At 38.5% G+C, this 24542-nt stretch overlaps 1 protein-coding gene across 1 annotated transcript in view; it reads left to right on the top strand.

Annotated features, from left to right (window-relative positions):
• The window catches only part of LOC139720746 (casein kinase I-like), an 84293-nt gene that overhangs the window by 11716 nt on the left and 48035 nt on the right, over nucleotides 1-24542 (top strand). Inside the window, exon 3 of the mRNA XM_071632101.1 lies at nucleotides 8823-8933. Coding sequence (XP_071488202.1) covers nucleotides 8823-8933 — 111 coding nt within the window. The remainder of the gene's footprint in view (nucleotides 1-8822; nucleotides 8934-24542) is intronic.

Genomic DNA, 24542 nt, shown 5'->3' with positions numbered 1-24542 from the left:
GATGGTATTAAGGAGATCATGTGGAATTTAAATGAGAATCAGGGATGTATTGACAGAGAACAGAGGAAATGAAGCCAGTGCTTAAGCCCTTTGTATTGGTAATCCACTTGAACTGTGTCAGTCTATGGCTAGGATTTAACAAAGCAAATTGCTACAGTGTATGTAGAATGTATTGTGGAACTTTGAAACTTGATGAAATAAACCCAGTGGGCAATATTGTTAGTTTGACTGAATTTCTGTGTTCAAAGGCATAGTGTGCTAATAGCCTATTATGAATAAGACTAAGAGAGAGATTTTTAAACTCGTTTTTTTTTTTTTTAAAGTTTTCTACACTGATGCCATGCCATATTTAAAGGGAGTAACCAGAAAGGGAAAGAGCTGGAGAGATACAGACAGAGGAAGAGAGAAGGATTGGGAGGGGTGGGGGGGGGGGGGGGGTACAATGTTCTATAAAATGCAGTGCAGCATATTGGCTCAGAGCTAAAAGTGAAGTTTTGCTCATTCCCAAAAATCTGTTGTAATGAGAAACAACAATATGCCCTGTGATTTGTGTGTGTGTGTGAGACCTGGGTATGATTTTTTAAAATTTATTTTGTTAGGTCATCCAGCAGAGGCATGGCCGCATAGGAATTTTTGGCCTTTCCAATATTGATCATCTTTCATCTTTTAGAGAGGCCCAGGGAGCTAGCTCTATATCATATTGAAAGATACTTCTCAGAGATCCCATCCTGTGTAGAATTTTATTATTAGATTAACAGCATTCTAACTGACAGCTCATAAAAGTACTGGTAGGAGCCATGTTTAAATGCAATAATTTCAGAAACATACGACCATATTCATGCCAACTCCTCATATGATCCATTGTGACAGTACAGAAGGGGGGTTAAAGGTCATTGTCAAGTCCACAAACAGCGTACAGTGTGGGTAATACACTGCATGACAAAATGCAGGCAGACCTATTGTATATGAAAGGTGATATCCTATGACATTACTGTGGAGGATTTTGAAGAAAAAAGAGCAGAATGGAGTTCTATTCAATTTCAACACATGTTGTAACATCATGGCATGGCAGAAGACTCAGGGTACCATTTGTAGTCAGGCAGGGCATATCCAATATGATTTGGACACTATGCTTCCATGTTGCCCACCAGTAACTTCAAGTATGTGCTTTGCAATTCTAGTGAATGTAATCCCAGCAATGGGATTGTGCTGAGTGAACAAGCAAGTTACCTTTGCTACACATACTCTGCATTTTCTTTCTTTTTGTTTTTTGCAGCTCAGTTATGTATTATGGAAATGTTGATGGATGAAATACGCTGATAATAAGTCGATATTTAGAAGTTAAGGAATAGTTGAATATTATTTCACTATGATTTACTCCTTGATGGTCTAGTCAATTGTTGCTTTTACAATGTATGCTTTAGTGGTTTGTATTTATGATTTTTTTCCTTGATAGCAATAATGTGTGTGAACAGTGATTGGACAAGGGCATTAAAATGTGACACAATTCATAAGATTACCCCCATAGTCTTGCTAAATGAGCAAGCTGCCCCACCTTTGATGCAGTCTTCATGCTGTGCATTGACCATGTTCAAGCTGCGCATTCCATTTTATGCTGTGACCATTTGTGTATAAACATACATACACGGACAGTGGACAAGTGAAGATGTAGCAGAATTTTTAGGGACTATTTCCAAGTTTCAGTTTCTTCTCATTACATTACCAAAAATAGATACAATGGCATGAATAAATGAATGCAATAAAGTTGCAAATTTTTGCTCAAGAGTATTAAAATAAGATTTTGAACACTTGCGGAGACAAGTGTCGGGACGCCATCAAAAAGAGGAAGTTTTTGTGATCATCGAGAACATCACACTGGCTGCAAGATTCCTCGTCTGAATTTCCCCGCCTTGTTGAGATGTACCTCGGTGCGACCATATGTGGCATTGCTGACATCGTAGATCAACCTTTTGTACATGGCAATCAGCTATATATTTTGTTGCATGAGAAATAAGAATGACAAGTTTTCTCTGTCTGTCCCGTCTTGCTGCCATGGCGCTTGTTGATCATTCCATTCATTGCCAAATTGCTGAAGTCAGAGTAACATGGTGGAGCGATGCATCTCCAGGAGTGGCACTTAATGAACAAGTTCCCATTGCTCGTTGTCATGAGGCATTACTTGCTACTGTTCTTGGAGAGATGAGTTCCCCGCCTTTTCATTTTCATCCTCTCTCTTCTTTTTTTGCTGACAACCCCCCCCCCCTCCACTCCAACTGCCACAAAACCCCAATCAGTATTACAGCTTGGGAGTCATATTATGCATCGTCTGTAATTGCGCACTGTAAAGCCAGAAAGTTTCATGTGCATGAAACTTGTGTGAATTTTATGAGGAGCCTGAATTCACAAAAACAAAATGCATATGAGTGTGTGAAATTTTTTCTCTACACAGTTCCAAAAGTTTCATGCCGTGAAAATGGTTGCTGGCTCAAATTCGCGAAAGTTTAATGCCATCAGTGTTTCTGGTTTTATGTAGTATATTGTGTTGCTTACACTATCATTAATTTCATGAGTTATAGGCATAGGCCTATATTGACAGTTAAATACCCATTATCCATTTGCAGAATGCCAATAGCGATTTGATCTCCAGTAAGATCTTGTCCAGGCATGTCTGCATTAAAACCTGATGCAGAAATTCTACATGGCTGAGTTTTCACAGAACTGAGTAGAATAAAACTCAGAGAAAACAACAAACAAATCAAAACCAGGAAGATCAATACACGGAGATATTCCATCTTGTTATAATGATTGCTTGAGTGGACTGGTGCCATGACCCCATTATACCAGCTGTCAATTAAATAGTAACCCCTGTGGTAATCATATTAATGTACACCAGCATAGTCATGTTTTCATTTCATTAGGATCTGAGGTTATAGCAGAACTTTCAAAACATCTGTTCATATCATCCACTTCCAATTTCATGCTTACTGTGTCAAAGATGTGGTATTGTCATTTTAGATTGTAATTCACCCCCTTCAATTACTTGCTATTAAGTTGCTGACTGATATACATAAAAAGCAAATTTTGCAGAAGCACTTTTTAAGGTTGTAGAAATATTTTGGATTTGACATAAGAAATAAGCGAGAGTTCAGACATGTCAAAGAGAAATTGTAATCATGTTACATGAATGAGCTTTATTTTGTGAACTGAAGCAGCTCAAACAATATTTCAAAGGGCTAGCATACTCATAGTTTTCTACAGAATTTTTTTCAAGGGAAACATGAATTTGTGTTTTGCTAAATGGTTGGTACAAAAGTGGGAACTTGCTAAATGCTGTTTATATTCATAAAAAGAAACAACAAAAGTGAACTGCATATAGTTGAGTCCTGTTGTCAAAAGCAGAAACCATGGTAACAGTCACTGAAACATACTCTCTTCAAAGGGCATATATTTTGATAAATGCATCTTATTCACTTGAACACAGCATCACTAGGCCATGCATTGATGTCCATTCAAACAACCACATAACTTGTTTTTGTATGCTGGGCACAAGCATGAAAAATTCAATTTTGCTACTGTATCCGTGCATACCAGTATCTTCTGAAAGGTTGGGTATATTGATGTTGAGAAGATGTGTTTTACATTATTTTGTTGACCAGATTCTTATTCTCTGTCAGAGTGTACCTACCTCGCACTTTGTTTACGTTCGTGTGCACAAGATGTGTACAATGACTATTAAAGCTTGAATAACATTGGTCTATTACAGCCTTTTGTGTGTCAGATGTAGTGCAGAAGAAAACAGACTTGATGTGCTCTTGTCTTTAGAACAGTATCACAGACTGGTAGAGATGCCAGAATCATTTTAGAAAAGCAACACAATTTTCAACTTTCTCATATCTTTCAGGTATTCTACTTTAGAAATGTTCATTCTTGTGTTGTTTTGTGCACTATGAATACAAAAAAAAAGATTTAAAATCTGAACAAGTTATGGTACCTAGAAGCCTTGGCTCTCGCAAAATTCGCGAAATTAAAATGCACACAAACATTAGTCGTTTTACAGTAAGAGTAGCCTATGGACAGACATATAAAAGGCAAGTAGCAGGCCCTATGTATAAGTACCTTCACCAAGGAGGTTATGTTTTCAAAGGTGTTTATATTTATTTGTTCGTCTGTTTTGTCTGTTTGCAAAATAACTTTAAAAAAAACCTTCTGGATGGATTTGGATGAAATTTTCAGGAAAAATTTGTCTGTAGTGACATGAGGAACAGATGATCAATTGTTGGTAGTGATCCGGATCACCATCTGGATCATTTTTTTTTTAAAGGATTCTTCAGTATTAGTATGGTACATCATGGAGTGCTAAATGACACGCTTGGGACTCTCACAGCTATTGCGCTGTTGGCTAGAAAGTACTGTGGAGGCAGCAATGGCTGGTCAGTAGTGAGGGTACGTTTTGATGGTCAAGGAATCTGATTATGCAGATGATATGAATGTAGGACTGTGATATGCATGTAGGGTAGAAATCAGAATGTAGTTGGAAGTGAGCTACTTGATAGAGGTCTGCACTCTCAGAGTGTTTTTCTAGTTGATATTAAAAACGCTGTCATATCTGTAAAGCGCTTTGCCTGTCTTTAGTATGTTTCTTACATCAATGAGCATTAAAGTAACTTTAATTCAGGCATGCAGGTGTCGTATTGTAGGCTTGGTGTATTGCTAGAAGAAAACATGGGATGTCAAGTTCTCAATTTATGTCTATGTTCAACTGACAATGAGTGCAGTAAATCAGATGACCAGAGTGGTAGAAATGTTTGGGTTTCAGTCAATGTCCATTCAGACTCACTCTTTCCATATCAGTATTTTCTGTTGTCTGCCTTGTCACCATTATAGAATATGTTGAAACTCTGCAATGCAGCTTGTAATGCAAATCTGAAGTTATTTCAATTATAGCATACTCAATCTGTATGAGATTTATGTATGACATAGCCATTTTCAAGATAAAAGAATTCAACGTGATATTCAGTTGTGAAAGAGCCTACAGAGAGACTACTTAAACATATGCCACATTTAAAGTTTATGTTCCTTTATGATTGTATGAGAGACAGTTCAAGTGATGTATTCTTGATACATAATATTCAGTGTGTCTGATCTGAATCTGCACTGTTATCACTATGTTGTGGCCATTCTGTATATGTACTCGTGATATATTACTCTTTTAATGGAGGAATCTAATGTGTATGGACATTGAGGTCGAGTGTAAAATGATCAAAGTTGTTTGTACCAATCAGCTTCTGGTTGGCGTCAGAGAGTCATCCTGCTCAGAACTGCCACATAAGAAATAATGTTGAATGTATTATTTTATATAATCTCTTGTTGGAAATTCTGTTTCACAATGATGATAATGGTGATCAAATTTCTAGTCCATCAACAACTCCTGCTGCATTCCCTACCACACCCTATCAATTTGAACCTTTCAGGGAAAAATATTGAAAAGCATATGATTCTTATACAGCAGTTGGTACGGCTAAGGGGCATTCTACAAAGAGTCCAAATACCCAGCCCACCAATACACTCGTTGCATTCACAGGCTTCTTCAACAACAAATGTATGCCGCATACATTATTGGGCCCTGCTGGTGGTACGCAGTGACGTTCTGTGTACATGGTGCCGTACATGCATTCTCCCACGCACTGGCTTTCCACAGCCATATATGCCTGTTATGCACACACAGGGATGACATCATCAAGTTATTTGTGCCTTAGTGAAGTCTTTTCATCAGACTCTGTCATCAAGTTTTGTTTTATTTAGTTTTCTCTATATGCATGTGTGTGTGTGTCTGTGTGTACAGATGTGTGTGTTTAGGTTGGTAGGAGGGGCACAGTATAGGAGTGAAGGAACTATAGTAACTTAGGATAGAGGGTGGGGTAGGGTAATTTCAGAGCAGTATATGCACTGTATGTTCCTGATTTTGACCTATTGTACAGTTGCACATGCTATAAAGGCTTACAGTGAACACTTTAAACACATAGATTGTATGATCAGATGACGTTTTATTTTAAATCTGCTTCTACTTTAGCAATCATGATTTGCCAATGTGATCTACATAACTGGAATCTGCTATTTATATATGGTTTTATCAAGATGTTTGTATGAATGATCACTTACAAAACTGCATGTATAAAGACAGTCATCAATAGGGAGCCACAATGACCACAAAAAAAAAAAAGAAAAAGAAAAAAGAAAAAAAAAAGAAAGAAGAAAAGAAACAAGGAGCAAAACCACATCCTGCACTTTGGGATGTGTATCTTGAAAAAAATAAATTCCAAACATCTTTACTATAGACACAGTAATGAATTGTCATAAATAGCTGTGTACTGGTAAATGTCAGTGTTAGCATGCCCTGTGATTTCTATGGAAGGATAATAGGATATGAGGTGATTGGTTGAAGGGAAGACCAGACCCTACCTCTTGTTTTGAAGTACCCTGGTACCTACATGTTTAAGTCAGTTGTATTCTATGAGGAATATGTATGTTGTGGTCATGAGTGTGCGAAATGGGTTTGCCTGTTGATGTGAACAGTGCAAACAAGAAGCACTTCCCGATATGTCCTTAAGGCAAGACAGTTCTTGTTTGCATACTCACAATGTTCTCATTATGTGTTCTTTACATTACCAGGAATGCTGTTGTCGGAATTAGGTTCGTCAAGAAAGGGAGGAATGGACTGAGGGTAATAGGGAAAGGGGGGGGGGCAGGCATGGAAACAATGAGATTTGACATATGTGAAAAGAAATGAATTGAATTGAATATTTTTGAAGGAGCCACAGTGGTCTGCACATGATATTTGAATGAGTTGCACTTTCCAGAGGCAGGTGACACACAATGTTACCATTACTGTGTCTCAATGTGAACTGTGGCACAATGGGTGATGGTCTTTGACCAGGAGATGTGCACGCCTTCACTAGTATCTGTCTTTCTGTGTATATAATTGCATATGTGTGTGTGTGTGTGTGTGTGTGCGTGTGTGGGTGGGTGTGATAGAGAGGAAGAGAGGAAGAGAAAGAGAATGGTTGGAAAGGGGTGGGGCTCAGATACCTGATGTCTTTTCCGTATGAAGTTTGGCTCGGCCTGCCAGAGGCAAGTGCGGCCTCCAACATCAACAGGCAGCCCATCGCTGGCTCCTCTGTCTCCTTAATTACAAACGGAACAACAGTGCCGGAACTTCAAGATATGATGGAGAGAAATCCATTCTTGACGGTAGTTTCAATCAATTTTGCTACGCTGCGTGCTCCCCTTGTCCAGCCTCATTGGGCGCAATCCAACTGTCTGATAACTTTAACAAGAAATGGTTCTGGGAGCACTTTGGAACAGGACAGAATTAGCATTTGTGAAATTCTCTTCATCAAGTCATTGACACCCTAGGCCTCACATTGCCCTAACTCTGACGAGTGCCATAATGAGCTATCTTAGAAAGTGTTTTTTTTTTTTTCTTCTTCTCTTTCTCATGTCCTGTTGAATGAAAGTTGATGTGTTATACGATTACTTTAATTTTCTGGGACAATTAGTGAGGCATGCCTGTGTTTAAAGCCCCTTGCAATGATACTTTTTTTTCTCTCCCAGAATGACATAGTATGTTCCATATTGAACACATGCCATACCTGCCTGTGTCATAATGCATATTATTCCAAATGTCAATATTCACATCCTTTTTTTTTCATTAAAGATCATGCAGAAAAATACTTGTTTCATTCATTTCATAGCAGGAGATTTACTGCACTACCGTCATTGGTAAAATGTATAGAATACAGCGTACTGTATCCATTCAACTGAATATCACTATACTCATCACATCACCAGATAACAGAGTACTAATAATACTCAGTATGCTGATCAAAGAATGTTAATCTTCATAAATTGTACTGTCATAAATGCACAATGGTTGTATTACATACTGGCTCAGTTTTTACAATGACATTTGCAATTCTATGTGGGCACCAGTACAATATGCATTACTGTATACGCCGTTATTTTCGCGTACAGATATTTTCGCAAATGACGAGGTCATAGACATTTTCGCGAGGTGTTGTTTTCATTTCGCGAAATTCGTAAAAATTAAACCCTCGCAAAAATAATGGCGTATACAGTATGTACTAGTGTGTCAGGAGAAACATCACCCATAGTATTAAGTAATTTGCAGTCCATTTATTTACTTGGAAGATACTTGCATGGAATGCATTTGAGAGTTTACCCTTACTGAATTGAACATTTTAAAAGTTAAAATTACGTACCAACTCCTTACTTTATGCTGTCTCATGATTTCAAATGCAGAATTTAGTCCGCATGAAACAGCCTGTTTAAAGGCAGATATCAGCTGCGGTAAACATCTGTATTTTACAGTCTAAACAGGCTGTTAAATGATATACCGACTTCAGGCTTTCAGGTTATTAGATAGTTTTGAAGCGACCTGGAAAGCTTCGGAAAAGAAATAGGAAAAAAGTCAAATCTGTTTGTTGATTTTGTGGTCATCAGTTCTTCTGTTTCCTCGTCAGCTTTTTACTGGCAGCTGATGTGGAAAGTGATGTCTAAAAGTGTAATCTCAAGTGTCTGTGGTTTATTTCTCTGCTAAAAAAAAAAGCCATGTTTTTCTTGCCTTTTGGATGCATTTCTGTCCTGTTCAATAATTTATATTGCAATTAAAAAGAACCCCAACATGGATAATGCTGGAACATAATTCTTACATTTTTTTTTGTCTGCCTTGATGCATTTTTAACTTGTTTGTGCCTTCTGTGAATGAATTACTAATGTTGTTTGTTCCATATTCCTTTCTTCAGGAACAAATATCACAAACGGGGAGGAGGTAGCCATCAAATTAGAATGTCTCAAAACGAAACACCCGCAGCTCCACATAGAGAGCAAGTTCTACAAGATGATGCAGGGTGGAGGTAAGTGTACATCATTGCTGTCTCATACACATCCCAACCTATCCTTGGCCTTTAAAAGTAACATTCACATGACTTTCCTAATAATAATAATAATAATTACATTTATATGGCGCTTTATACTGGTGTTTCTAAGCGCACTGGTGCTATTCTAAACTTCAAGATTAGCTTGAAGTTATAAACTTTGATGATTACAATGTAGCTTATGGTTTTTATCCCCATGTAAATGCAGTCCAAAGTTAGCAAAAATGTAGAGATTAGTCAATGATTATAACAAAATTTCATAGGGTTTACATTCTATCCATGAGCTGTGGGGTTTAGCATCATGTGGACACGATAATTAACAAACTTGAAAGCTAACTCGTTAGCATTTTATAACCTCTCCGTGAACCCCATTCCCCTTAGCTTCTAGGTCAACCTCAAGTGTGTGTTGTACACTACTGTATCATTGCACATTGTCTGGTTTATCGCTAGTGCTGTGTGTATTCTTCTGATTCTGTGGTTTAATCGTCTAGTGGGGCTTTCCTCGAAGTTTAACCTTAAAGATTGGGTGTTGTGTAGACGTGCATCGTAGTTTAAAACTACAAACTTATCATCGAAGTTTAAAACTTTGAAGATTAGAAATGTCTGTAAACCTAACCTTGATAGCTCCTAGGAAATCACTCTCCCCCCCCCCCCCCTCCCAAGACAAGACAAATTCTTACTCAGTGCATATAATGTATCAACTAATCAGAAATGAAGGTAAATAAAAATATGTAGTTATTCTCAGTACGCTAGGTGTCTGGCACATAATGTATGAGGGGTGAATTCATGCGTTCTGTGCTAGGAGGTAAACATCCGTGCAGTAAGAGGGCATAGTGATACCCGAGTCACATTACCAAATTCTGAAATTTGTGTTAATTGTCGTTTTCCATGTGCCAGAAAAATTCACTTTTACCAACCTGGTTTTGATGCACTCAGTGTGTAATACACTTCATGCATGTCTAGGCATTGTGTGTACTTTGTACCTGCCCCTGTTCACCATGAAAGTACTTACCTGGAGCCATACTAATGCGTCATTAACGGGACAGGAATCTTGTTGGTTGAAGCAACTCAAGAGCCTGTAGAGAAGCCAGGCTGCTCCTCTATGGAATACTTGGCTGAAAGGAGATGGCTAGAATGATTCAATAACCCCTAGAACACAATCATCTACACATGCTACACTGTACCATGTAACCCAAACCTGTATGCCGCCCTGTGCTGCTTTTCCTCCGTTATAGGGTGTGTACACGTTGTGAAATGCATTCAGTCTGTTATGCATGATGTGGTCTATGAAATATACAATATACACTTGTCTTTCTGTTATTTCCTCTTGTTGCTCGTTATCACAAAGCTCACAGAATTATCAGCTCTGCTTCAGTATTGCATATTTGACACTGAATATTTGAAGTTATAAAGAAGGTGATTGCTATTATGTAGTAAGCTACCATTTTGTCAGGCTGTTTGTTTCAAGTGTTTTTGTTTTGCAGTATTGTTTTTTTTTTTTAAGGGGTGGGATGAGGGGAGGGAATGGAAAATCTGTGGATACAAAAGGTAAAGTAATGCATTCCAGTGTACGTGAAGTACAGAGACCTTTAAACATTGGAGATACTTGATGACACAGATATGTCAAGAATGTAATGAAAAAAAAAGAGTATTACTTGTGAAATATAATATTGATCAATGCTTTAAAATATACGTGCAGAACATCTGACCCACATTCTCTGTGTCAGCAGTGCATAATTGAACTTGATATAATCACGGTAGTGCCAATGTGGAGAAAAGCAGAATTAGAGGGTTGTTAGTTGTTTTATACATCACATTAACAATAACAATATCCATAATTTAAATTCGTCTCTACTGTAGACCGGAAATTCTCAATGTATGTCCCATGAATAGAGGCTACATAAGTATCTTTAGCTTCTGCCCTTCGTAGTGCACTGAATACAATGCCATGCTAATGTTGTTTATCCAGTCCTTTCCAGCACGACCCCTTGCATTTTAATTTTTGGCAGAATGTTTAGGCTTGTTTTGGGCAAGGATGACTAACACGGCACAGGGAGGGGGTAGGAGAATATTGGGAATCTGAGCTACAAACCTCTTAGTCTGTTGCTTCAGACTGTGAAATAGCAGTGCTGCTTACAATAGCCAAACTGAACTTTCCAAATTTGCAGCTTGTGGCATTACATTCTTTGCATAGGACTACTTTTTTCGCTCCTGATATGCATCAAATTATCATGCACTTTACTGAACCCCAAAATGTAATGAGTTAAATTTTCAAAATGATGTTTTTACATTCCCTTCTATACCCATTGTGTACAAGGGCTATAATGTACTGGTGTAAGTTAATGTAATATACTTGCAGTAGTGTAATAGTGAATTGGTCTTGAGTTACATCGATGGTGTTGATTGTCAATCATGCCGATGAGCTGATGTTTCATGGGGCTTAAATTGGCTGAAAATAAAGGTTGGGTATCAGAAAACAAGCTTGAAATTACTTCTGTGTGTATTTTTCAAAAATTTTCTTGTGCAGGCTCTGTTTTCAAAAATTCATGATAATACAGCTGTTTACAGCTGTAGGATCATGCCAAATTTCAAAGTATTTACACCGAAGGAGTAAATCCTTGAGAAAGTATTTCAGGCTCCCCCCGAAAAACCCCCCAAACAAATAACAACAACAATAATACTCGACAACAACAAACCAACATTGAAACAGCAAGTTTGAAACAGTGTAGTGGAGAATTGTACAGAAAGAGCAAAAGAAAGACAGTTTGGAAGAGGGATACTGGTAAAATGACAGTGAAGCAAAAGAATATAGTGAATAGGAGAGAGTCTTTCTCATCTGGTCTGCAGGCTCGCAGACTAGGTGGGGCTTGTGTTTGATCGCCTCTCCCCTGTAGCAGTGCACACAATATCAGGCGCTCATGGTTCCTTCTGGTAAAATTGTGGATTGAATATTACGCCTGGGAGGGCATCACAAGAGGAACCCTTCTCCCCCCCCCCCCCCACAGTTTTCTTGCCTTCTTTCATTCTAGGGGTTTGTGAAAAGCACTTTGTGTTGAACATGAACCACTGCTCATAGTTGAAAGGAGAGGCTATTTCTTTCTCTCAATCAAGTGAAGTACCCACCAAATGATAAGTTGCATGCACAGTTGAAGGGTTCAAATTTCCTTTTTCAAATTTCCTTTCAGATTCAGTGTATTGTCATCAATAAGCTTCTGGAATGATATGTCTGTTTCAATATTATGATTGTGTTATGTTAAGTTCAGCAATATCCAACATTATTTATATTATGATAAAGCATTGAATCAGTAATGGTGAACTCTCAACCTCAAAAGGTGTGTGTTGTCACAAAGTGATCTTGAGAGAGACCGTGTGTTGTAAGAGGCATTTCCATACCCCACATACCCACGTTATCTCTTCATGTCTATGCCATATACACGAAAGTGTTTGGTTTCTGCTCTGAATGAAGTTTCTGCAAAAATCCCTTGATATTGTGAAAGTGGAACTGCTGCTACACTGTCTGTTAGGGTGCTACAATTCAAATACAGACGATACATGGTTAAACACTGTTCCTTTATCATGCAACACACCTGTGTTAACCTGTACTTTAATGCACCAAAATGTTGAATCCATCAGTTTTTGTGAGATCATAGTTCCCTTGCATTCTGACTAGTTCTACCGACCTTACAGCAGATTTGATCCACAATATATGCGAAGGTGGTATCTTACACATGTAGCTTGCACACATACAATTATGCACTCATGGGGAATAACCTAGGCTACAAATATGTTACACCCCGAGTGCTAACAAATACAATATGTTCTATCTTGTTGTCGTGTGTTTGGTTCAAACCCTTGATGAGTATTGTGCCAGGGGCCTTACTGCTCGAAGGACTTCATTCATGGTTGGTGCAGAAATTGACTTCAGATTAAAGTCATAAATATGAAGGACAAAAAACTTTGTGTCTAATGTTGGTTTCGACTTTCATTCCATTTCCTCATTCAAATGTATCATATTTTTAGTATGACCATGAACCCTCATTAATTATAGTAACTCTTTCTTTCAGATCATCCTTTTGGGTATTGCATCGCTCATCATAATGAAATCCTCAAATTACTGTAAACTTGCTAAGCTTGTATATTGCATCGAATACATCATCCCTATGCAAACACTTGGCAGCTAACTTTACGATATGAGTCACTTTAGTGTACTGGAAGCTTTGAGCAACAACTGACATGACATATCAATATCAGTTAAATCTGCTATTAAGATCATTCAGAGTGGTAATCCTTGTCTCTTCAAGAAGTAAGATGGCTAAATTTTTTGAAGTTGCAATGCACCAAATAGTTTGGAGCATAGAAAAAAAGGTCTTTCATGTAAGTGTAATTTGCTTGAACAAAGATTTGGTTTTATATGAGTGAACAAGTGGGTTGGCAGTTTTCGGTCCATTAAGCGTTACAGTAAACTGCACCTGAAACTTTACCTGAAAGAAATATCATTTGTTTCTAAAGTTCTTATTGTATTTTCCATATGTGTGGGTGAGATGTCATTATTGTTAAAGTTCTCCATGTGCAATGAATTGTAGCAAAGGATTGCAGTTTAGCACTAAAAGAAGGCTTGTTTATAACTTGTTTTAAAGGTAGGGGATACCTTTTACAGACCTCCCAAAATGCAGGAAAACATTAAATATGAACCTCAGGGGACTTGTTTAGGTCACTGCTGAGAAATTTGGAAGTCAACAGTTATGTACAATTTGAATAATGCACAAAACTCAACTACTCAATAGTTCTGTGTGTCAGCCACACTTAAGCCTTTTTGTTGCAGTCTTCTGTATTTTTTATCCATAAACACAAATCTAAAAGTATAAGAGCTGATGTAATAACATATTGAGTGTGTGGCAAGAATGTATATAGAAATGTTTGTAAGTTTTGATGAACTTTCTTCACAAAATATACATGATGGACACACATGCAGTGCATGGGTCTGCAAAGGTAGCCTAGTAATGTACTGGAATTTACGGTGAGCCCCGAAAAAAATTAAATTCAAAATCTAACGGTCAATAAAAATGTACTAAATGTTACCTTCCACTTCAATACCATATGGGAGTTTCTAAAATGATCCTCTCTTCAACATACCACTGTATTTATACAACTCTTCATTTAAGGCATGCAAATGGGATTCCCTACCTTTAAAGCCCAAACAAAGTTCTGGTATGCCTGCAAAAGTTGTCAAATTTCGCTCCCAAATGTGAACGTATGCTTAGGAAATGTGCAGGATAACGATGTTATGACAAGATATTCGATGGGTAACGACGAAAATGCGAAATATTAACCAAAAGGTTCAGTCTCAGAACTTACCCGAACGGGGTCTGGCTAAACTCGGACTCGGGGATAACTCGGCTTCGCTTTGACGGCGGGATGAGTTGTAATGGTTGTCCCTCTGATTAGATTGTACAGTGTTGTCCTATGAGAGCGGCCTGTATAAACTAGCGCTTCGTGTTCTGGCTACTCGCAGTAATGGTCCGAGTTGTTACAACGCGCGCATCAAAAACCTCTTTTGCGCGCATGCAAAATTAGTGTGCGCCGATCAAGCACCTCTAAAACAATCAAAGGCGCTTGATAAACAACAACAAAAACTCCAAAGACCGCGCGTCTCAGCAACTGAGGACCGCGCGCTGTCATTTTTGTTTTGTTTGTACAGGATTACGTTAGCACGCACTTTCCTGTCCATTCAGTTAGGCCTCATTTGGTAATTCTGCAGTGGCCAGTAGAATGTGGCGATCACGAACTGCGTGTGAATTGTCTGAAGTAGGGTCAAATTTTTCCCGAGACCGAGTTAGTCTGGAGCCTTCTGGAATAAAAGTCGGTTTTCCTACTATAATCATTTTTCTCAAAATACTCCAAACCGACTCATCATTCCGGCAAACCGCGTCAGCCAGGTCAGTTTCTTAGTGGACTCTTTCGATTTATTGCAAGAAAAAATGAAATGGTGCTAGACGGGTTCTCAAGCACTTACCGAAACTTAGTTTTCACTTTAAGGAGCATATTAAATTTTGGTATGGGGGAGATATAGCAAAGATGCATCATAATCATCCTCATATTTCAAAAAACCTGTGCAAAAGAAGACATCAAAACTAGCAAAGTAACAAATCATGTACAAGTTTGTGTAAAAATTCCCATTTTGCCAGTTGATGGATAATTTGCACCATCAGCTTCCTGTATGCCCTTTTTGAACATCAAGCACCTCATATGCTTGCAAATGTCACTAATCTTTATTGCTTTGTAGGGAACCCAAATTTTTCTGTCTACATGTACAGGCAATTGATGTATATACATTGTAGCTAAACAGTGATAAGAATGTTTGGCCTGGTAAATAGGGGGAAAATACATACATCTTGTGGGCTGAAAGGCCTGCTTTGTGCAAAGGAAAATAACTTAATTTGCTGTAAGATTACCAATATGAAGCTTCAGTCTTGATGAACATTTAAAAACAAAATAGAGATGTACAATTACTTGGAAATGGATAGCTGGATTATATAATATCAAGCATTATTACATGCATTGAGGGCTGCAGCATTACATCTTTCTGCGAATTATTCATGTTACAATATGACATTGACAGTGAATCAAAGGTAAATATTTAAAAGCCTCTCTATGGATTTTTTCTGAATCCTGACACAGAATTTCGTTAGTTATTGTTCATTCAAAAAAAGAAGAAGTTTTATTTAATGTCTTTTCAGGTATTTTTAGAGAGATGGATAGTGCCATTGATATGTTCTCTTCTCACAAATGTAAACTAAATCTCTTTAGGGCTTTTTACACTTGTGTTTCTTAACCCCGGACTTTCTCTGACCCAGGACTATCGTTAGTCCCGTACCAATTTTTTCAGCTTTTTACACTGGCCAATTAGTCCCGTACTATCTCTTGTCCAGGGCTAAGGAGAAAACTGACCTTTTTACACTCGTATTTCTTAGCCCCGGACTTTCCAAACCACATGAATATTCATGATTACGCTGTGCACTGTACACGTACACGCACGCACCGGCAGCACTTGATTACCTCGTTTCTGATTGGTCAGTGGGGGTCGGACTTCGTCTCTGTTGCTTAACCCCGGATTATTTTTTCGTTCTGTTTACACTCACTTGCTTGGCACTGCAATTGCGGTGCTAACCCTGCTATTTTGCAGGGCCAGATAGTACCGGACTATCGGTGGGGCTAGCCCACTTTGGCAAAAACGAGTGTAAACAGAAAGTGGGCTAAGGATAGTCCTGTACCAACGGTAGGGCTAAGGCCCCCCCCCCCCCTTAGCCCCACCGTTGGTACGGGACTAAGCAAAAATTTACAAGTGTAAAAAGCCCTTTTGATCACTAGCATTTATCACCTTCGGATGTAACATAAAACATAAACGCAGTTCGGAGCAGGTCCCCATTTGCTGGGGCATCTTTGCTTGTGAGAAAAGCAGGCAGGGCTGACTCACCTCATATTTATGTTTATTATCGTGGTAACACTGCTTGACAATCCTGTTAGCACTGCTTGACAAGACCCTGTTCTTATCAACAGTCTCGGACGTATGCTTTCAAACATGCCCAACTGTGCCAGTTTCAAGTGTTTTTCCCCCAGCGTGAGGATCCCATTTCTCTGTATTGGAAGCCATTGCCCCCCCCCCCCCCCCCCCCATAAACATAATCTCTTGAGAATATTGATGGAAACTTGAGGAATATTACATGGTAGTGCTCAGCAGGCCAGCTGAACAGGACTGCAAAACATGTGCATGACAATAATGATATTGCCCTTTGAGGTCAACAAACTTCATCAGAAGTCCCCACTCTCCCAGGCTTATTTGTGCACTGTGCATGTTACATTTCTCACCAGTGAGTCTCAAAGTAATCTCCATCTATATCGTACTTGATCATACAATTTAAAATCCTAAAGAAAGCAGAAGCTGGTAATTTCAGCGATGATGCTTTATCCAATTCTTCATGACAAAAATATATAATGCTGCTCACTGACACTGGTTTCTGACGGTGCCAGACCAGTGAATATCGCCATTGGACCAGTAACTTTTTCAGGAATTTACCAGTAAAGAATGGAAAAACTGGGTACCTACTGGTCCAATAGACAGGTCTGACCAGTGAAGAAATATGTTAGCGTGCAGCCCTGATACATATTTTTCTCTCTTTTAAACAAACATGGTTTATCTATTATCAGATATACAGCAGTGTAATACATCACAAAGAAAGCTTGCACTGACTTTTGGTGTCTGGATATGTGTGATATAGAATATTAGGTTTGATTGATATTCAGTAGCAGGTGCTTTAATGTAAGTTATCAACGACCCTCAAATGAAATGTGTGAGCAGCTAGTGCTCTGATTTATTTTCATTAGTGAGCTTTTACAGTATAATTTGGTAGTCATTGTCCAGGTGATGTACAATGAAATATAATCCAGGGATATGACTTGTCTCCGTCTGACAATTTTCAATAATCCTTGACCAGCCATTCAGTAAAGAACAGACCCCCTGAAATGTTGACATGAATATGAAACTGTGGGACTATGCATTGATAGCACCATTTTTCAATATTTTGATTTTAACAGTGCTGATTTTAGAGCTGTTTAATGTAAGTAATATGAGCTCAGAAAAAATGTCACCCACATCTGTCAATACATGAAACACTAATCTCAATCTCCCTTTCTCACTCTTTGCATTAATCCCTTATTCGATATAAGAAGAAACACCAAATGCCAAATGCACACAACACTTCCATGCATGCATTTGATATAATCACATAGGTTTTATCTGTAGGCAATTTTGGGTAATCAATGAAAACTTGAAAAAAAATTGTAGAAGTACTTGTTGCATTGCAGCTGTGAGTGATTAAACCAGGAAGTCGCAAACTATTTTAAGCATTTGTTTTTATAAAAGGCAATTAGTTGAAAGAATTCCTTGTGGAGCAAGGTTCTGTGGCCACACTTTTGCATCGAGGGGTAAAGCAGATATCAAAAGTGAAACCTACTTGAAATGATTGTAAACATATGTACAGTCAAACCTGTCTTAGGGACCACTTGTCTATAGTGGCTACCTGCCGTATACGACCACTAAAAGCAATTCCCTTCAAGAGAAAAAGCATGTTAAAGAATCTGTCTGTAATGGCCATCTGTATAATGGCCACTTTTTTCATCTCCCTTGGGTGGCCACTATAGGCAGGTTTGACTGTTCATCATTTTTACTGATTTACTGAGGCAAGGCAACAACAGATTTTATTCATGAAAAAGAGAGAATGTTACTGTAAAAGTGGATATTTTCGTGTGACTAATTTTTCGTGCTCGGCCGCGTAAGAAAGGTTTCGCATGTTTTTAATTCCGTGGAGTCAAGACATCAACTACTGGAACATATGGCAAGCAAAAATATTCGCGTGCTTTTATTTTAGCTCTAGCTTCTGGTTGCACAAATATTTCAACACCGAGAAAATTTCCACTTTTATACAGTAGATCCTCAGCTTGTAACCCAGTGGAAAGAAAAAATGGCTACCAGGTAAACTGTCTCTGCTGCCGATGCATCCACTTGCAAACTAGATTAAAGTCATAAGTGTGATCAAACATGCAACATAGCCACCAGGGTCCATGATGTTTTCTTCCTGTGACCTGTGTGCAGCCGGCCAATGCAGCAGGCCTAATTTGTAAACTTGCTGTTTCTATTGATCTCTTTTGTCAGCGACAACAAAGGTGACGCACTTCAGAATTTGCCAATCAGACTTTGAATAACTGTAGGGAAAAGGATGGGGTGTCGCAAGGGTGGAAAAGGAGGAAAATTTCGAGTCAGGAAAGATGAAACCAATGCTGAATGAATAGAACAATAATATCTGTTGGGCAGCCCCCTCAGTGTGTTTAACAGGAAAATAGGATCAAGTGATGTATTTAAATGGGTAACCGAATTCAGTTCTCAGCACTCAGCTGTGAGTATGCTTGTCTAGACTGATTGAAACACACCTATAGCAAAAGGAAAAAGGAGGGGGGATTTTGGGGTTCGAAATGAAGTAAGGGTTCTCTTAGTGCCACTCGCAAAAAGCGGCAAAATGGGCAACTGCACGAGAAACGATAACACTCGCCCATTATTGTCGGTGCTCTCTCAGAGTCCATAACTCCGGGGTATATATATTCATGCTCCCTCGCTGCAGATAAATACTGGCGGTCTCTCATTGTGTGTTTGGTGCATTTATTGTGTGTATGTGTGTGTATGTGTGTGTGTGTGTGTGTGTGTAAGTAACACATTGCAGAGGAATAACACATGACCCATGTATTAAAGCTCTCAAGTATAAAGAAAGCACAATGGTATGTTTAATGCCAATGGTTCTCCTCACACACAGGCTCTTTTTCAGTTCCCTGGGATGGACTTATGTGAGAAGTGTTCACTCCCTAAACTTCAAGCATGACAAGAGACTTACCCTGAGTCTTCACATTAAATCATCTATCCTTCCATCTTTTCATCATCTTTTCATCCATCCATAATTTCATCTGATCTATCCATAACTTGCATCTGACAAGCACATCAAATGTAATATTTTCTGGTCATCAGTAATCTGGCTTTGTGATGTTGCTCAGTTGCACTTGTACATAGTTCGTGTGTATAACATGCTTCTCTCAAGAGTTAAGAAACTGTTTCTCTTGTACTCTGCCCCCCCCCCCCCCCCCCCCCCCCGTAGTTACTTCTAGTCTCCCCCAACAAAGGAGCCAGAGACATGTCAAGGCAAGGTATCACCATTTCGGAGGTCAATATGTATTATTATCTTGCATTTAAAATTTAAAGTAATATTCTTTATCACTAAAATGCATCATTATAAAAGGTTGTCTTCAAAGCTCTTTTTGCTAATTCTCACATAATGGAAAAATTCTGTTGAGCAGGTTTCATTGGTGCATGGTCAGGCAAGCGTCAAAGCATTCTATCAGTGCACGACTTTTGTGTATCATATTCAAATGCATTAATTGAATACAGGAAGCAAATAACCATCTTAATATGTGCACTGGATGTGTATATTCATATATATTTTTTTGGTACTTATGTGAAACATATTTTTGTCACAAATCGTGTGCATTAAAAGGCATACCTTAGGTTTAGATACAGTAGGTGTAGGATATTAGTCTGATCTTTGTCACGAATGGTGTGAATTAAATATTAAACATGTTTTTGTCACTAATGGTGTGAGATAAATAGCATGTTTTTGTCATGAATGATGTGTGATGAATGTCATATTTTTGTCATCATTTGTATGAAATATAAGGTATATCTTTTGTCCTGATTTATGTTAGATATGAAGCATATCTTTGTCACGGTTTGTGTAAGGTAAAAGGTGGCATATACACTATGTATATGTCATGATAGGTGTGATATGAAGGTGGTATATCTTTGTCACGATTGGTGTGAGATATACGCCTCATCTTTGTCATGTTTTGAGTGAGATATTGAGCATAATTTTGTCACAATTGGTATAAGACGTATTGTCACAATTTGTGTGAGATTCAAGGCGTATATAGACCTGTCACAATTGGTGTGAGATATTTAAGGCATATTTTTGTCACAATTGGTGTGAAATATAAGGCATATTGTTATCACAGTTGGTGTGAGGTATAGACATATCTTTGTCATGAGTGGTGTAAGATCATATGCACAAAAGACATATCTTTGTCACAGTTTGTGTGGGCTGTAAGGCATATCTTTGTCACAGTTGGTGTGGGATATAAGGCATACATTTTTCACAAATTGGGTGAGACACAAGACAAATCTTTGTCATACAGATTCTATATGGCATGAGATATATATTTCAAAGGTAAGGTTTTGTCAGTTATCCCCAGTGCAAAATTGCCTGCTGTGCTCTCCTGCAAATCCCTCCCATGAGCGAAATATAATTGTATTACCAGGGCCTCAGTCTGTGAGAAGACAACTATCCTAAACTTGGGGACCCATGTCTGGTCATTATTGTACATGAACCTCATATAAACACAGTCTATTCATCTCTCCCGTTTCATCTCCCAGGCCCCCTGCTTTTTAATCTCTTTTTAATACTACATATGTGCTGTGTTGTCTGCATCTTGAGTTCATACATTCATGTACTTAAAGGGCCTGAACATAGTGTCTGTGTAAAGGAAAACAGCTGAAACTCTTGAAAATACCCAAACAAAGAACCAAGGAAATCCATCAACATTGAATGACTTAAGAAAGCTGTAATTTATGCAATGTGTACATTAATGCCGTCAGTTGTTGCTGTTACTACTTTAAAGGACAAGTTCACCTTCATAAACATAAGGATTGAGAGAATGCAACAAAATTAGTAGAACACATCAGTGAAAGTTTGAGGAAAATTGGACAATCGATGCAAAAGTTATGAATTTTTAAAATTTTTGTGTTGGAACCGCTGGCTGAGGAGACTACTACAGCTTGTGAGTCATATGCGTACAACAGTATTAAGAAAATATAAAGAAAATTCAACATATTTTCACTTTTTTCGCATAATAAAAGAGCACTTGACTTGCCTCTTTCTAAAGGCAGGGGGAATAATATTACCCATAACATTTGTCGGTAACGAGTCGGGGGAATGTGTACTTTTTTCATAAGATGAAATTTTGTGACATTCTCTTTATATTTTCTTTATATTGTTGTACGCAAGTGACATCTAAGTTTTTCACACACTGCAGTAGTCTTCTCATCCAGCGGTTACTGCACAAAAACTTCAAAAATTCATAACTTTTGAACGGATTGTCCGATTTTCCTCAAACTTTCAATGATGTGTTCTACTAATATTGCTACATTCTCTCAATCCTTATGTTTATGAAGGTGAACTTGTCCTTTAAGATACTCCATACTGAGATACTTTCTTACATGAGATATTTTCTTCAATGTTTGTAATAGGATGAGAACATTAGATCTTCATGATTTTTGTATTGTTTACACAGATGAGACACCCCTCTCTTTTTAATGGCTAATCCTGCTTTTGTAAGATCAAATGGTCGTCTGTATGGCAACATTTAATTAGGCAGTTTGAGGGAAACAAAGTGCATTACCGGGTTGTTTATAAACTGAGCAATGATTTTTGTCTCAAATTATGATAGCGAAGAAATTCATATATGCTATGATAATGAGCAATGTAGAAAGACTGTTGAATAGTGTTTGGATATAATATGTACACATTGTACACTTCATGATACGTTGATTGTGTGAAATATTTTGACCATGTACATCCATGAATGAGAATTTACACAAATCTGAGCCATGGTGCCCTGACTGTTCCAATATCAGTATTTTATTTGAGTGTGAATCTGCATCTTTTCGATTCTCTTTGCAAGGTCCATTTCCCCAGAGCTTGTGAGTAGCATCACATCACAAGACCTCATGCATGGGTCAGGCAATACAGGGACAGATATTCAATGAAATTAAGCACCAATTGGTGCAGACTTTAGCACTTCCTCTGAAGCCTGATGCAGGTATTATTCCCTCACACACACAGCCCATATCTTAGAAAAACCCCCTACCAATATCATTGAAGCCCAGCGATGCGGCTAATGCAAAAATCAGGCTGGAAAATTAATTAACATGAGTGACTCGTTCTCCTGGCACGGTACCGCAAATGCCCTGGAATGTAGACACCTTCATGCTCTTTGCAAATTTGTTGTATCTCTTGCAGCATGATGTTTTAACAGACAGTTACATGAACATCATGTGACCAATTGCCTTTTGCTCCTCAATTTGCCAAATTGCAAGTTATTGGAAATGTTGTGCAAGCCTTGAGGTAAACCTCAAGGATAGCTTTTGCGGTTGTTACACGAATCCCCCAGATGCTTTTTGCATGAAATATGTTAATGCCTTTTTGGCTCCTTATAATTGTGTCATTCGCTGACCTATTTTGGTATTGGGTGGAGTAGGGCAGGTGTTTTACCGCGGCAAGCTCTGTGTTTCGGGCGAGATAGGGCTTTGGGAGCAGGGTAGAAGGTGATGGCATAACAACGATACATGCACTGCAATAGCTGTACGTGACCCTATTGCATTGACATTTGGAAGTGAACGTATGCTACCCCGCACCACTTGGGGAGTTATGTGAGGAGCACAGTTGAGATCGGCACAGGGTGTCATGCCAAAGCAGATGAAGTAGCTGCCCTCGGAAGTGATAGTTTCAGAATTACAGCTTGAGGCATGGCTTGTCAGTGAGACACAGATAAAGTCGCTCTGCATGTGTAATATGTGTCATGTGTAGAGAGTATGGTACAATCTTGTATTGCAAGTGAAAGAAAGAAAGAAAGAAAGAAAGAAAATGCAAGTTGATTCAGTCTTGCTCTCACCTGGCTTATCTTCATATTTGATGCGATCTGTTAATGTTCAGTTATGTGTTCAATATTTGAAATTTCTGCTCGATGAGGTTGATGTATAGGTCTTTGGTCCGAGTCATAATAATAACACTTGTGAAAGGATGCATGTTTGATGATTACAACACACTCTGCATGAGTGATCCCTCTATCAGTATCAAGCATTAACATGCTGCAAAACCAGAAATGTTCCTGTGTGTTTTAGTTACATGAGAGCAAATATTCATGAAATTAAAATGCGCATGAAAGTTCCTGTGTACCCTGTATGCGTGAATGCCAGTGGCAATTCGCAAAAATTTCATGCCCGAGAAAAGCCGTTGGCTCCAAATCACAAAAATTTCAGGCACTGTTTTTTGATATTTTGCTTTACTGTAATGGGATTGTCTGTTCATGCTCTGTCAGCAAGAGTATTTAGCAGTCACTCTTACCAGATTTTCTTTGATGGATACAGTGTGGCAGAGTAGCTGTCTTCATATGTAGATTTGATTACAGATCAACAAAGTTCAGGGAACATATTACTATTACATAAGGTTGATTTTTAAATTGCATGTGCAGGTCCCTGGTATATATGGATATCATATGGGGAGGGTGAATAATTGGCAGACAGAGTCAAGTGTTTGGTCAAGTGCTAGGTAGTTGGCATTTCTGCTTAAAAGTTAAGCAATATATGATACAAGTTCATCAGACTTGGTTAATGTTTATGACAGGCCCTTTTTGCACATAAAAATCTCTATGGGTCTGATGCATGGTGGTTGGAAGCATTTAATTTTTGTAACATCTCTACTTTTGTGTGAGAGGACAGGCAATATTTTAGCACTAGGAGTTACCCCCACCCCCCCCCCCCCCTGAAAAAAAAAGGTCTGGAATAGGGGTATTGATGAATTACCGGAGGATTGCAGATAACATTATTCATCAGGAAATGAGCATGGCAAATCTGCAAAATCTGCGATATAGCTGAATTGGACTTGATTTCATGTGAAATGAATATTGCTCCGCTCGATCACGGCCACAACATGCCATGGTGTGATCACACTGCATTCGCAGAAATCTCCCAGGTTGCTTCCATTCAGCGGTGAATGATGCAAAGGCTCTGTGCAGAGAAATTTCACTCGCATAAATGTTGCACTTTACTGTTGAAGCTTCACAGCCAGTGAGGAGCAGCTCCTCAGAAGGTTCATTCACACACATTGAAAAAGCACGGGTCGAACCTTTTTTTGTTGGCACTCTGGTTCACACGTATGC

This window comes from Diadema antillarum, unplaced genomic scaffold (genome assembly GCF_040938485.1).
Source record: "Diadema antillarum isolate AM-2024a unplaced genomic scaffold, OU_Dant_1.0 scf00000132, whole genome shotgun sequence".
NCBI classification, from domain to species: domain Eukaryota; kingdom Metazoa; phylum Echinodermata; class Echinoidea; order Diadematoida; family Diadematidae; genus Diadema; species Diadema antillarum.
Note: the sequence above shows the minus strand (reverse complement) of the source record. Positions and strands in the feature narration are given on the sequence as shown.